The following is a 14,028-nucleotide window of genomic DNA, read 5'->3' on the forward strand; positions in this document are numbered from 1 at the left end:
TACAGCACGGCTTACTCCTGCAATCTCCTGAACAGTCCCAGACCTCAGAGGGAAGTTGTCAGGTCTATTGTTCAATGGGACTTAGTCTCTATGGCAGGAATAAGGCCTTAGTCATCAGAGAAGTTTTTCCTTCTGCAAACCACTAAGAGTGCAGATTGATTGCCAAGAATTATGAATGTGTTGCTCCACTGAGGTAGAAAATATGTCACATATGTGCTGGGGAGATAGCTCAGCGGCATAAGCACCTGCATGGAAGCACAAGGTCCTGAGTTCGAGCTCTGGTATCACATGCCATGCCAACCCCAGAACCACAGGTGCACCATGCCAGCTACTGAAACAGGGCATGGTAGTGAACACCTGTAATTCCAGCACTGGGGAGGCTGACACAAGAGGATCATGATGAGTCCAAGCTGCATAGTGAGACCTTGTATAAAAAAAATTAAATTTAAATTAAAAAAAAAATATATATATATATATCACATAATCTATACTCTTCCAATACTGAACAAAAAATTGACACTTTAGAAATATGTGGGGCTGGGGTGATAGTCAGCGGAATAAATGCTTCCCTGGCAAGTGCAAGGGCCTGAGTTCAATCCCTGGTTCTGGAAAAAAAAAATATGTGGCTGAGTCCTTGAAGTTCAGTGTCTGGCCAACACATGTGATTCAGGGAGCAGAGTGTTTTACCAGCCTTACCTTTCCCAGTTCTGAGGAAGTTCCTGTTCACCAGTGTTCTCCGGCAATGCGGGAGTCTACAAGTCTACCGTGTCCATACAGTAACTTGGATCTCTATGTGAAAATCAAGGCTTTGTCGCTGAGTTCTCTTTTAACAATGCTAGAAACTGACATCACGTGAGCAAATATCTATATCATGCTAAAATTAAAATGTGTGCTTCTGTGAATACTTTTCCTCTCCATAGAGACCCTTTATTGCATACAGCTGAATGCATTTCAGTTGGAGAAATGTGGACCCAAGTCATGTGAGTCGCTCAGGCCCATTTAACTTAGAATAAATTTTGTGTCAGTGTCAGTTTACTTTAATGTAAATAGGATTGCCACGTTTTGTTGCTGCCAAAATATTTTGGAGCATCCATGTTTCTAAAATGAGCTTGTGAAAATGGAAGTGGATTTGAGTTGGAACCGTTCACTTGACAGCACATGTATATATCTGTATTTACCTGTAGTGTCCATCATGTTCTGTGAATTCATGTGTGTATACATAAACAACTGCCCTCTACTGAACATGTACTGTTCTGCTAATCCCTGGCATCTGGGGAATGGTTACTATAACTGCGATTATTTTCTTCATCTGTGAATATATCCAGCTCCAAGAGAAATTGTCTGCTTCATATCCTGTCCTGGAAGGAGAGGAGCCTGGGACTGGTGCAGTGGAACCCAGGAAGAATGCTGAGCTCTCTGAGGGCATAACCAAGATCACCCACTGAGGGGAGCCACAGGGACCACCTTCTCTCATGCATGCTTTCATATACAAGTATACATCCTTCATGCAAATACCTAACTAGACAGCCAGATTAAAACAGCAAGGCTTTGCTTAAATTCAGCTTCTCCGTCAATCATGAAGGGACCTCCAAGAATTAGTGGGCCTAACTGGCAAGAACATGACACAGTCCTGGTTCCTGCTCTCCCTGGCCAGTGTTTCCCAGAGGTGAGCGTGTCAGGGATTCAGACAGGAAGACATGGAAGAGCTGCATCTGATTCAAGTCTCACTGTGGATTTTTGTCCCCAGGTGTCCTGTCCCAGGGGCAGCTGCAGGAGACTGGGCCTGGCCTGCTGAGGCCCTCGCAGACCCTGTCCCTCACCTGCTCAGTCTCTGGCTACTTCATCAGCAGTGGGCACTCCTGGACCTGGATCCGCCAGCCTCAAGGGAAGGGGATGCAGTGGGTGGGGCGGATTGACAGAGCTGGAGGCACAGTTTATGAGCCGTCCCTGAAGAGCCGAGTCAGCATCTCCAGAGACATGCCCAAGAACCAGTTCTCCCTGCAGCCAAATTCTGTGACAGCTGAGGACACGGCCTTGTATTACTGTGCAAGAGACACAGTGGGAGAACATTAGTGAGAACTCAGTCACAAATCTCCATGCAGTGACTCCCAGAACCAGCAGGACACTAGGGATTCACTGACCACCAGGAAGAACCCCAGAAGAAAGAAGGTACAGAGCAGGAAGCTGGAAAGAGAGCTTTGTGTCAGCCTGGGTCACCTCTGCGTGAGCATGTGACCTGGAGAGACCCTGGAGAGTTCATCTCCTACAATGGACTTGTGAAGAATCACTTCCAAAGAAAATAAAGGGTGTTTTATTTGTTAAATTTAAGTCGTGTGTGTGTGTGTGTGTGTGTGTGTGTGTTTGTGTGTGTGTGTTTAGTTACTCATTTATCTTTGTCCTCTTTTTTCATTCAAGTTTTGTAAACCAAAGACATTTTTGCATCACCCAAAGGGGACTGTGAATTTTCCTAAGTCAGGTGACAGAATTTCAAGTCATCATCATCTAAGAAGTTATACAGTCAAGCACTGTGGTGCATGTTTGTAATGCCAGCACTCGGGAGGTGGAAGCTGGAGAATTGTTGTGCCTTCAAAGAAACCTGGTCTACACCGTGAGTGGGACGCCAACCTGGTATACATGGTGAGACTCTGCCTCCTATAGCAATAATAATATAAACATTTGAAAACCAAATTGCTAAATATACCACAATGAAGGGTGAATATCCAATGATGGAAAAAGTGTTTCAGCTTAGGGAATTAAAAAGCTTTCTCATCCCTCTCCAAATGGTCATAGACCACAGTTCTCTCCTCTGCTGGGCCACCTCAGGAGACGTCATCCCTGGGCTCAACTCCATTACCATGCAGAGCCCTGAGCTTAGGGGAGAGGGAAGAAGGGCAGCTGGACTGGACTTGGGACAGCATCCAGAGGTCCTTGCTGTGATCTTCCTGTTCGTGCTAGCTGAGCAGAACTAGGGCCTGCACATCCACCAAAGAACTTAACAATTAGCCTCTTAATTTCTATTATATTCTCTCTCTCTCTCTCTCTCTCTCTCTCTCTCTCTCTCTCTCTCTCTCTCTGACACACACACACACACACACACACACACACACACACATTTCCATACTCACATCCATTTCATTTAAGAAAGTAATTTAAAATTGAATACCCGCATTTTCACAAAATTCATTTGTCTTTGCTAGAGCTCTCAATTTATTCGTTGGGTCACAGTACTTCTGTAGTTTTTGTTTTTTTTTTTTTTAAAGCTTTGGATTTTATTTATTTTTAATCATTGATTTAATGCATACAATTATAAAACTTCTTCATTTTTGTGAAATCTGATCAATAGTCTACATTTAAGAACAAACTACCAAAAAGTAAAAATAGGAATACGTGGCATAAAATAAAATATTACAAACATTTTTTAAAAAATCATTATCCTCTAAGGTTTTATGTTCCATCATCTTATAACTCTATGCTCTTTCCAATACTTCAAATCCCATAGAAATGATGGTTCTCAAACATTAATAGAGTGCCAGGTATTACTTTCTTTTTTTTTTTTTCAACAGATAACACACTGCATATATTCTTCTTAGTGGTTAATTGCTGTACAAGATGCGGACTTGAGATCCTATTTACAAACACCATTAGAACAAATCATTTACTTCTGTAGTTTTTGATCACTCATCTAGTATGATTTCCCATAATATATGATATGATTTCTGCACACTAAATAATGTCTGTTTCCTGATACCAATTTCCCATGAATCAGGAATATACTACCCAGAGGAAATGACTTGCACTTCTCACCACATCACATTCACGGCTCCTGAAGGCAGGCTGAGGTGCTGTCCCCACGTAGACATCCCTTCCTTTCTGAAGTGGCCATAGACCTCATGATCCAACTCGTCTTGTGAAGCTAAGTGATCCTCCATCTTTTCATCCTTCTCTTCCTCCCCTGAGACCAGCATCATCACTGACTTGTCCTGGGTTTAGGGACTGAGAGTTCCTGTCCTTGCTGTGATGTCCCATGAGCACTTACATCATCATCCAGGGTGGGCACACCTCCTAGAACATGGTGTCTCCTGGAATGGAGCCAGCTCTTCATTTTTGCTTTCTGAGATATCCTTGAAATCACTGATAATTTCTTAGGTGGATCCTGTTGTATCTTTTTTGTGTGCCTTTTCAGATTTAGGAATAAGCAGTAAGGCATATTTTCTACTTTGGTGGATCATAACCTTGACTTTAGCAACAGGTTAAAGTTGACCTCTGAAGTTACATATGGTTTTTGCTCCAAGCACATAGGAAGCCAAAAATTCATTTCCAGCATCCCCTCTGTAGGAAAATGCATAAAATCTGAATAGCACCATATTATATTGGATGCATAAGAATTGTTACAGGCAGGTAGATTTATCACCTTGGAAAATGGAGGATGGAAAGCTCCTGCATTGCTCATGACAATTCCCTGCACAAAGGTCAATGGAAGCACACAGTGAGGGAACAATGACATCATGATGGATGGCTGGGTAACACAGGAGGACCAGAGTGAGGGTGAGTGTGCTGTGGATTACAAAACACATATGTTCTCCTAAGCCCTCCAGGATCTAAATGTGAGGATCCAAAGAGACCCTTAGGGTTCTGACTGGGATGTGAGAACTAATCATGGAGAATTGTACCTAGCATCTTGTCCAGACATTCACGGAAGAGGTTTTTGTTTGATTTGTATCTAGATGTACCAAAAGTCTCATGTTTTCACAGATATGGAGTTTCAAAGGTTGCTGAGTATGATACTTGGATTCCTGGTGTTATTGGTGGATAAGGGGTTGGATAAGAGAAGACACAAGCTGGGTGTGCATGGCACCACTAGATAGCCTGGTAGCCTGGCTGTGTAAAACGGAGAGGAAGACTTGCTGCAGCTGCTTGCCTCCTTCTGCCTGCCCTGCCATGGCATGGACTTTTTCTCCTCTGTGATGCCTCTCTGCCACGACATCCTGCTTTGGAGCTAGCTGGAGATGGGCTGTATAGCGCTATGAACTGTGAGCTCAATAAACCTCTCCTCCTTTAACTTTCATGTCAGGTATTTTGTCTCTGCAGCAACAGTGGTAACCAAAGCAATATTCATGGTAGATCGTGGGTTATTACCCATTTCAAAAATTTCATTATCTATTTTCAAAAATCCACATGAATGTCACCTATTCCAATACCCACATATACTTATAAATAAATGATATTTTTAAATAAATAAATAATTTAAATCAAGTATACAGAGACGTGGACTTGACACTGCCTTCTGCCAAAATCTTCTCTGTCTTTGTGCCTGCAGTAGAACACAAGGGTGTGGCAGTCATATCACAATTTTGAACATTTATATTCAATGATAATACATCAGATGAAAACTAAGAAAAATTCAGCAACATGAACAAATCAGAATCCCAGTGATCAGTTCCTGTTAGGGTATTGGCTGGCCAAGAAGGCGGTGCTTGGCTTTATGATTCTGTCAACAAAGCCAGCTTTATTTATATTAAGTGGTAGCATATGTTAGAAACTCTCAGTTTTACCGCCCACTTTTTCCTATTGGATAGAAACACCCCAAAATTCTGTTACTTTGCCCAGTCTGTGTTTGTCTGATGAAAATTCCACTGTTGCTACACTATGTTAACTAAGTTTCTGTTTTGGGTTTTATAGTGTTGTTTTTGTTTTGCTTTTATATCTAAGCCACTCCATAGTATAGTTCTCTTGTGGCTTATCTCCTCCCATGTCCATTCAAAAATAAATCATGAGATTTTATGGGACCTGTTTCACCCCTGCTGTCCTTCTGTGTGTTTATGGCCTGACTTAAAATATGTGTGCTGAAGGTCAGAATTATTCCTCTATCACCAGTGCCAAAATCCCAAGCTTGTATTCAATGTTCTGTAATTGTAGACTCAGAAAGTAAATGCTTTCAACATTCACAACTTTGTTTGCATGTTAGATTCTTGAATCAGTCAAAGGAATTCAGCCGTGCACTCTGATTGTCTCCGGTCTTCTTGATGAAAGCTTCAGCTAGAAAAATTGAATAACATCCCAAATTCACATAGGTAGAGACTGAAAGGCATGTATGTCTCCAGATAGGGTACCCAGGCTCTGTCCTCTGGACTGCCTGTGCCACCTGGGAGATTTAGTTCTCTAATAAAATTGTCCCTGCCCAAAGGGTTTTTAGGCCCTCAACCTCTATCTGCTGTCATAGTCCCACTATGATCACAGTTCTCTCTCAAACATATTGAATGGGAGTGTTTATTTTTTTATATCCAATAAAGACTGAGTGTTACAGTGTTTTGTTCATACTTGAGTCAGGGTATCACACAAAAAATAATAATAATAATGTATGGAAATATACACCTTACAATACTAAAGCTGGAAAGTTTAAGAGCATCACAAAAAGTGAGACCATTTTTTTGCATGATATATTGTTGAATGCCAGTTAACCACATACATGATAGAAAGCGTGGGTGAATCCCAATATATACGGTGCTCACCCCAGCCATAAGTCATCCACTTTAATATTAATAACATCATTGCATTCAGGAGAGGAAGACACTCATGTGCCCATCAACTATTAGAGGGTGCCATATCTCAACACTGTCATTAGATATTCTATTCCCAAGATGTAAACTTTAGAGGGCATACTGAGTTTCACATGGGACTACTGATTTGAAACCTCTGACATGAGCTGGGAAGCAACCCATAGTGCACTGACCCTTGGACATCGGTGCCCTCGGCACAGAAACCTCTGTTCCAGTCCGTCTCTGCTTGCCACTTCAGTGTTGGTGACCGGATCGGGATCCAATTTTTGTTATGCATCATTTTTATCCATGTAAAAGAAATGTTTCTCACCACATCAGAGGCCAAAAACAACGTGGACAAAAATGATAAACTGGGTGAAAGACCACAGGTGCACTGGCAGTCAGTGTTCTGCTCATCATTGTTCTGCTCATCATAAAGTCTTGTGGAGTAAAATGGCTGTGCGCAGATTTAAAGACGCTGAGCACCAATGCACGGTAAATGAATACAAAGCAATCTGACCCTTGTTAAGGGCTGGCCAAATAGCTCAGGATCCCGAGAGAAGGGAAACAGGTTGAGAGGAAAGACCAGGATCAAGATTTGGTCCTTCATGTCATAACATCACAGCTCAATCAGACACGCCAAGAAGCGTACTTTACTAATATCCTGCACACCTCTCATGCCAAACAAGTTAGTGACACAAGTGTATCACCTGACCCCATGTAATTTTTTTTCTAGGAATACTAATGTTGAAAGGTGGAGAATGTCAACCTGTGACAAGCCACGACAGGGCCTGAGCATTTACAGTCTAAAGTTCCTTTGTATCCCAGTCTCATCACCAAGAAGTGAGCAGGTGAATCAGACGTGGAGCCATTCCAGCAATGATTCTGAACTTCGTGGTGAGAAATATATTTTAAGAACTGAAGTGTTGTGTGTGTGTGTGTGTGTGTGTGTGTGTGTGTTTTACGACAGTGGCTAAATTGTGACAGTTGTCACAGAGAGTTGGAATGCTTGCTTTTCTTTCATCTTTACTCTTTTCCAAAATATTGCTATCATTCAATTCTAATTTCTATTTACACAATAATTGTATTGCTCTTAGAGGGGTGTCTACTTATTTTCATGGGAGAAAATGAATAGACTGAGAGTGTGAAGGAGGCTTGTGAAGTTGATTTCCACATTCCTAGTAACAGGGTCCCTCTCAATTCCATTTTATCCTGGCTTGGACTCATGTTTTCAGTCATCAGGGCACGGAATCTTTCAAAGGACGTTCATCCTGGAATCTTCCGAGCACATTTGTGAGCCATTTTAAGGAAGAGTTCACCGAGTCCATCAAGAAAAAACAAGGGCAGCTCTGAAGTCAGGAGTGAAGCGCTAAATGGAAGCCTTCTTCAGGCGAGGGGAGATTGGCTTAGGATTCAGGCTACCAGTTGAGTCCACCCTCGACCTTAGAGGTTTGTGTTTCTCCTCACGCTCAGCCCGAGCAGGAGCCAATCAGTCATGAAGGTGGGGCTCTGTGAACAACCCAATCACGAGAGCCGAGGGAGGAGGGTACTTCCTCTGTCATGGCGCCGCAGTGTGTTCTGTGAGTGTGTTGCTGACAGCTCTCAAGATGATTAGACCGCCTTGTTCTGTAACTTCCACTGGCTGCGAGCTGCATTCAAAGGATCCTGGGAAACCCTCAAGCCACACAATGGTGACGTTGTGGGAGAGGAGCTGGGGATGGGATGGAATAGGGTGCGCTCTGGAGAGAAGTGGTCAGAAACAGCTGTGGCAATTTATGCACAGCCTCCGTGCTTGACCCTGGACATGAGATCTGCTTGTCTTTGGTACTACATCATCATCTGTAACATTTTCCCGCTTTCTTCAGGCAGGGACAGTTCTGGATCCCCAGCGTACAGACAGCTTACCATGACACTGCTCTTTTTTGTTTTTGTTTTTGTTTTTTTCAGGTGGGGTCTGGCTATATTTCAGGCTGGTCCTGAGGTCACTATGTGGCCTAGATAGGCCTTAAACTCACAACAGTCCTCCTTCCTCACCGTCCTTATTGGTGTGCTTACAGGCACCACCAACCCAGGCCAACCCAGAGTGCCTTCTTGGTCGTTCCCAGGCACAGCGGTAGCTCCACCAGTCTGCAAAGAGCAGCAACTTGGGGAAGCCCTGGGTTCCATACTCAGCAATGAAAAAAAGCATCGTTGTAATTTTGTACGTTAGACCTCTATTTGCAGCTGTCATTACTGCATGAATAGAGCTCGTTTTCTCACAACATTGACGAATAATGTCTCAAATAAAAAGAAAGTTAAGAGAGATTTTGTTTGAAATAATAATAGCTCCCTGATTCTTGTAACTATCCCCAGGAAATGGCCCTGTGGCTGTGTGATCCAGAGCTAATTATAGATAGGCAGAAGATGATAAATATTCAGTTGTTTAGTGGGGTTCGACCACAGGTACCTCTGTGGACAGAAAACAACAGCTTTAACATCAGGCTTTCGAACCCATTTCCCCAGAATGTACTGGTAAGAACAAATTGAGATTTTAGTGAGACATTGGATAGCATTTATTTTAATTTCCTGGAGACTCTGGAGCTTAGAAATTTGTTGCAACTTGTTTTAGTTGGGAGGGCCTGCATCCCTTTTTGGGCAGAAAGTTCACTCTTGATCCAACATTCCAGATAATTCTATTCTCATTTTAATTATTCTCAAAATGTGTAATTTTCCTCTGTCTCAAGCCCTTCCCTAGGTAGGTGGCTTATTTATACAGAGACAAATTATTCTCCACATTTAGGCTATTGAAATGAGGCCTTCTATAGAGTTTAGGATACTGAGAGAATGAGGGGATGTTAATGCATTTCCAGGAGAGGGCAAAGTGTTCCTGCTGGGAAAACTTCCCAAAGAACTTCCTGAAGAGGTTAAACCCCATTTATGTATTTGGTACAAGGCCTCACTGCACAGCTCAGACTCGCAGTGATCCTCCTGTTTTCAACCTCCCCAGCGCTGGGATTACAGGCATGCACCACCACACCCAGAATCAGTGGCTTGTTCAGTGCACCTAGGGGTGGGGCTGGCATGGCATGTGGTAGCGGTAATTGAACCCTGGTCCCCGTGCTTGCCAAAGCAGGTGTTTAGTCCACTGAGATATCTTGCTGGCCACTGAGAAACGATTTAATACATGTGACATCCCTATGATTGGAAAGAGAAAGAGGAATGATCTCTGAAATAACTGCTTAATTGTCTTAGATATTGTTTTAAAGACTGAAGCACCAAATGAAATGTTCATATAAAAGAAGTACTTTCCCAGGGATTGTGGCCTATGCCTTTAAACCCAGCACTCCACAGGTTGAGGTCAGAGAATCTATCTGAGTTTGAGTCAAGCCTGGGTTACAAAATGAAGTTAAGGTTATCCTTAATTGCATAATGAAATCTTGCATCAAAAAGACCAAAAAAAAAGTTACTGAAGTAGGAGTAAATTTCCATAGTTAAGATCAGCAGGTACTTGAATAAATATAAGAAAAGGGGTTTTTTGAACATGCAACAGCAAATGGAGTGAACTTGGAATAGGAGAGCAACAGCCACTGTAGTAAATTTCTCCAGAAGTCAGATTGTTCTTACTGTGATAATAAAGGAAGATTTCTCTGCTGACTTGGTCTGAGATTAGGTCCAAGGTCTCAAGCCTAAAGAAGGGAGGAGAATTTAGTAACAGATAGATATGTCTTATCATCTTACCTAATCATTTCTGAGGCAAGCTTAGAAATTAGAAAACTGATCCTGTAGGGTTAAAAATATGGCAGATATTATCACTGGTGTGGAGTGGGAAGGACTTTCCTCTTGGATTCGAAAGATTTCAAGATGTGTTTGATCCTTTCCATTGCGTAGGGCGTGAACACCGGAATTTTACAGTGATGTACATTTCCCCAAGTTTTTTCTTCTTTGTTTTCTTTTTGTGCCCAGATCTTATTAAGTTGTCCGAGATTGGGAGAAATTTGATAGTTTACAACTCTTTGACTGTTGGGAACACAGACATGTGTCATCTTGCTTGCTTAAGATTGGGGCTCTTCAGTCACCATGATTTACCAAGATTTCAATGCTTGGTCACATAAATATCACGGAGGCATGACAGTGCATGTTTTTAATGCCAGCCACTTGGGTGATTGAGATGAGAAATCTGCAATCTTCAAGGCCAAGCTGAGTAAGACCCTTTTTCAGTATGAAATATTTTGCAGTGTACCTCAGCTCTAAATTAACTTACCTTATGCGCATGAACCCCTGAATTAAGTCTGTAGTCATAAAGAGCAAATGAAAGTTATTTAGTGTTAATCTGACTTTTTTTATATATATGTATATATTTGCTCATTTTTCACATTAGTAGTAGTTCATGGCACAGCACGTCCTCATGGTGGTGCATAGCAGGAATAAGTCACTGCAGAGTCAGAAGCAGGACACCATGGGTAAACAGCCAGTGATTTACTGTGTACTCTGTTTAGTAACACTGGTACATAATTAAGTACATAAAAAGGAAAGCTCCCATCAGCTTACATACATACTGTGAAAAAGTTAGCGGATGTCTGCAGCAGTGAGGTTATCTGTGTTGTCATGGCCAGATGTCTGACGGTAGAGTTTGTTCTAGCTGTTTTAAGGACACACTCTGAGGAACACAGGTTTTGGGGGAGATCCAGAAAAGTTGTAGAGTGGTGGTGTGCTTAGGGTGAATCCTGGTGAGTTGCCAGATTAGGGGCTCTTGTGGGATGAAGGGTGGACAGTGTAAATTGTCTCACACAAGGAGAGATGAATAACAGTGATTGTATTCACAGTACTTCTAGCAAGTGTGTACTGCAGATTTTTTCTATGCCTTTTCAGCTCTGGAGACAGGAGCTAAGTCTCTTAATAATTCCTTTGAATAGTAGTCTCAGGCTAAAGTCTGAATTTGCAGGTGTGCTTGTGCAGTTCCACTAGAACTCTCATATCTTAGGAAGTTAAATTTGTGTTCCAGTCTCATCTTCTTTTACCCAGTGTGGCCAAAGAAACACTCATTATTTACTTCCCTGTTCTTTTATTGTAATTTCTGGAACCAATCACAGGTGACCCTATCTCATCATAAGGAAGCACCTGAAGGTGTGCTGCTTTTCAGCAATTACTCTGGTCCTCTTGGTGAGGAACATGATCAGTATTCAAAACTCAGGTTCATTGTCATCTTGAGTGAGGTAGGTTGCCTGTCTGAGACAGTATGTTTCCTTTTCTTTCAACTTGATTAATGTTGGATAATGCTATTAATGTAGTATGCTATTTGCTTCATTTATTAGATGTTTTCTTTTAAACATGATTTTGTATTTAGTGAAAGTAAGGAGATTAAGAGATAAGGTGTAGAAAATGCTGCACAGTGAAGCCAAGTGCCTCATGTGTATTTCTAGCCTCTGAGAAATTTAGACCTTTCCAATTTGTCCTATCCCTGCCTGCAGTCCAGTTCTTACTTGGATATGGTGGTTTTCTCCATGTGATACAGAGTCTGGAATGGAAAGAGTATACTTGTGGACTGATAATTATTAACGATATTCAGGAACAGCCTAACAAGTTCAGTAAGAAAACAGCAGCAGCTGGACATTGAGAAGCCAATTCTGCTTCAGTGATGATAGTCTCCATTCTGGGTAAAGTCTGTGTTTATGCAAAAGACTGATGGGAAGGGTTCTAGTTAAAGTCCGTTGTTTGTGTTACTCTTAACCAGGTAGTGTATATTTTCTGTTGCCCATTTTAGCTAAGAGGGCAAGAAATGGGTAAGCAGGGCATTAAGGAAGAAAGACTGGTCCTGTGTAAACTGTCCAGTCAGGCATGCTGTCTAGGAGGAATCTTTGTCAGGAACCCAAGTCAGAAGCCCCCAGTGTGCTGGTGAAAAGCACTCTAGCTGGCTCACCCTGACTGGTTGTGTGAGACTTACTCACTTTAGGTTGTATGGGAAGGGCCTTGAGGATCCCCTATTCTTGGAAATGGTGATGTGCACAGAACAATGACCTGAGACAGGAGTGGGGCTGTAATGGAGGCATAAGGTCAGTTGGGTGTAGACAGAACCAACTTGGCAGGATCCTGACCCATGTGCATTAGCTGTGAAGCCTTATTCTTGTAGGTCAACTGCTGCTTTTGTGCCTGTTCTTTTCTCATTCTCAAGGAGAGGGCAAGAATCTTCTAGGCCCTCAGCATCCTGCACACATTAGGATGGCTTAAGCGTGTCCAGGGCACTGTCATGGGCAGTACATCACCTGCTGCATCACTTCCCATTGCAATGGGCACTGACAACAGGACAGTTCAGGTGGATCTGCTGACTCACATGCAGTGTTTGTTTCAGTGGTACTGCACTGTCTTGTTCTTCTTGTTTCTTTTTCCAACAGGAGCCCTTGTGTTGTGGTTTATTTCTAAAATATCCTGTATATATGTTTTTGTTTGGAACTTGAATGGATCATATGGACTTCACCATTTTTGATTGATTCACTCACCCATTGATAAGTTCAGTATGTGAATGTGTTTTGGGGTAGTGGGGCCTGCTTGGAAGGTGTTCATTGGGGACATGTGCTGAGAAATTTTATCCTTGTCTGCCACTCTTATCATTTATGTTGTTTGCTGTGGTGTGGGAGCAGATTTTCTATAGCCCTCCACTATGCTCTTTTCCTTTGGTCTGAATATTTGAGCCAAAATAAGTCAGTAAGTCGTGAGGGTGGGGTATTTTGTCCCAGTGACAGGAAAGTGCCAAAGACATCTGGCAATGATGGACAGAAGTTTAAGATACACAGCCTCCCTTCTAGTTGTCTCCTAAATCTTGGACTTCATTGTCATGACCATGAAGTACTCGATTTCCAATTATGTCCACACGTTAGCAAATTAGAGGGTGTTTGTAATCATGATGGATGTATGAAGAAATGTTTTAGATTCCTGGTGGCAATGCTAAATGGTTGAGCATCTCCCAAGTAGGCTTAATTTATTTTTGTTCCATTTTTGCTATTGTTGTTACTGTTTTTTTTTGTTTTTTTGTAGTACTGGGAATCACACTTAGGTCCTTATGTTTACCAGGCAGGTGCTGTGCCACAGAGCTATCTCCCTGGCTCCCATCTTAAGTTCTTGTGTTACATTCGTGGCACTGCCATGTAATCAATTAATCATTCAATCTATCACCATAGGGTTCAGAGTGCCAGCAATGATGGAAGGGAAGTTATCAATTTAGGAGTGGATAATTAGAGCATTTCTCCATTGTACTACTTCTATAGCTGGCTACATGTTTAATCAATGGGAAGGTTTTTGAAGTAGAGTACTGACATTCTTATATGATTTGGGTATGAATTGGAGAACAGGTGGGAACCAGCTCTCACATTGTTCCTGTAGTTTTTGAAAACTGTAGATTTGTTTTTAAAAAATCCAATGAAGGGCTGGAGAGATGGCTCAGTGGTCTAAAGCACCTACTTGGAACAAGCTTAGCAAAAGCATCAGGGACCGCGGTTCAATCCCCTAGCACCACATGCCA

General features: G+C 42.2%; 1 protein-coding gene and 1 gene segment (V, D, J or C); both read left to right on the forward strand.

Moving 5' to 3' along the window:
- The first annotated feature begins 742 nt into the window (after positions 1–742).
- Positions 743–2,073, forward strand: LOC111814014. The segment is given in 2 exon segments: positions 743–776; positions 1,748–2,073. Coding segments are annotated over 2 exon segments (360 nt in total).
- A 6,034-nt stretch (positions 2,074–8,107) lies between these two features.
- LOC105740865 (zinc finger protein 709-like) overlaps positions 8,108–14,028 on the forward strand; it is a 31,381-nt gene continuing 25,460 nt past the window's right edge. Inside the window, 1 exon segment of the mRNA XM_012512670.2 lies at positions 8,108–8,227. Within this exon segment, the coding sequence (XP_012368124.2) occupies positions 8,144–8,227 (84 nt within the window). The 5' untranslated portion in view covers positions 8,108–8,143.

The sequence above is a fragment of the Octodon degus genome, unplaced genomic scaffold, assembly GCF_000260255.1.
Source record: "Octodon degus isolate 3935 unplaced genomic scaffold, OctDeg1.0 scaffold00255, whole genome shotgun sequence".
In the NCBI taxonomy this organism is placed as follows: domain Eukaryota; kingdom Metazoa; phylum Chordata; class Mammalia; order Rodentia; family Octodontidae; genus Octodon; species Octodon degus.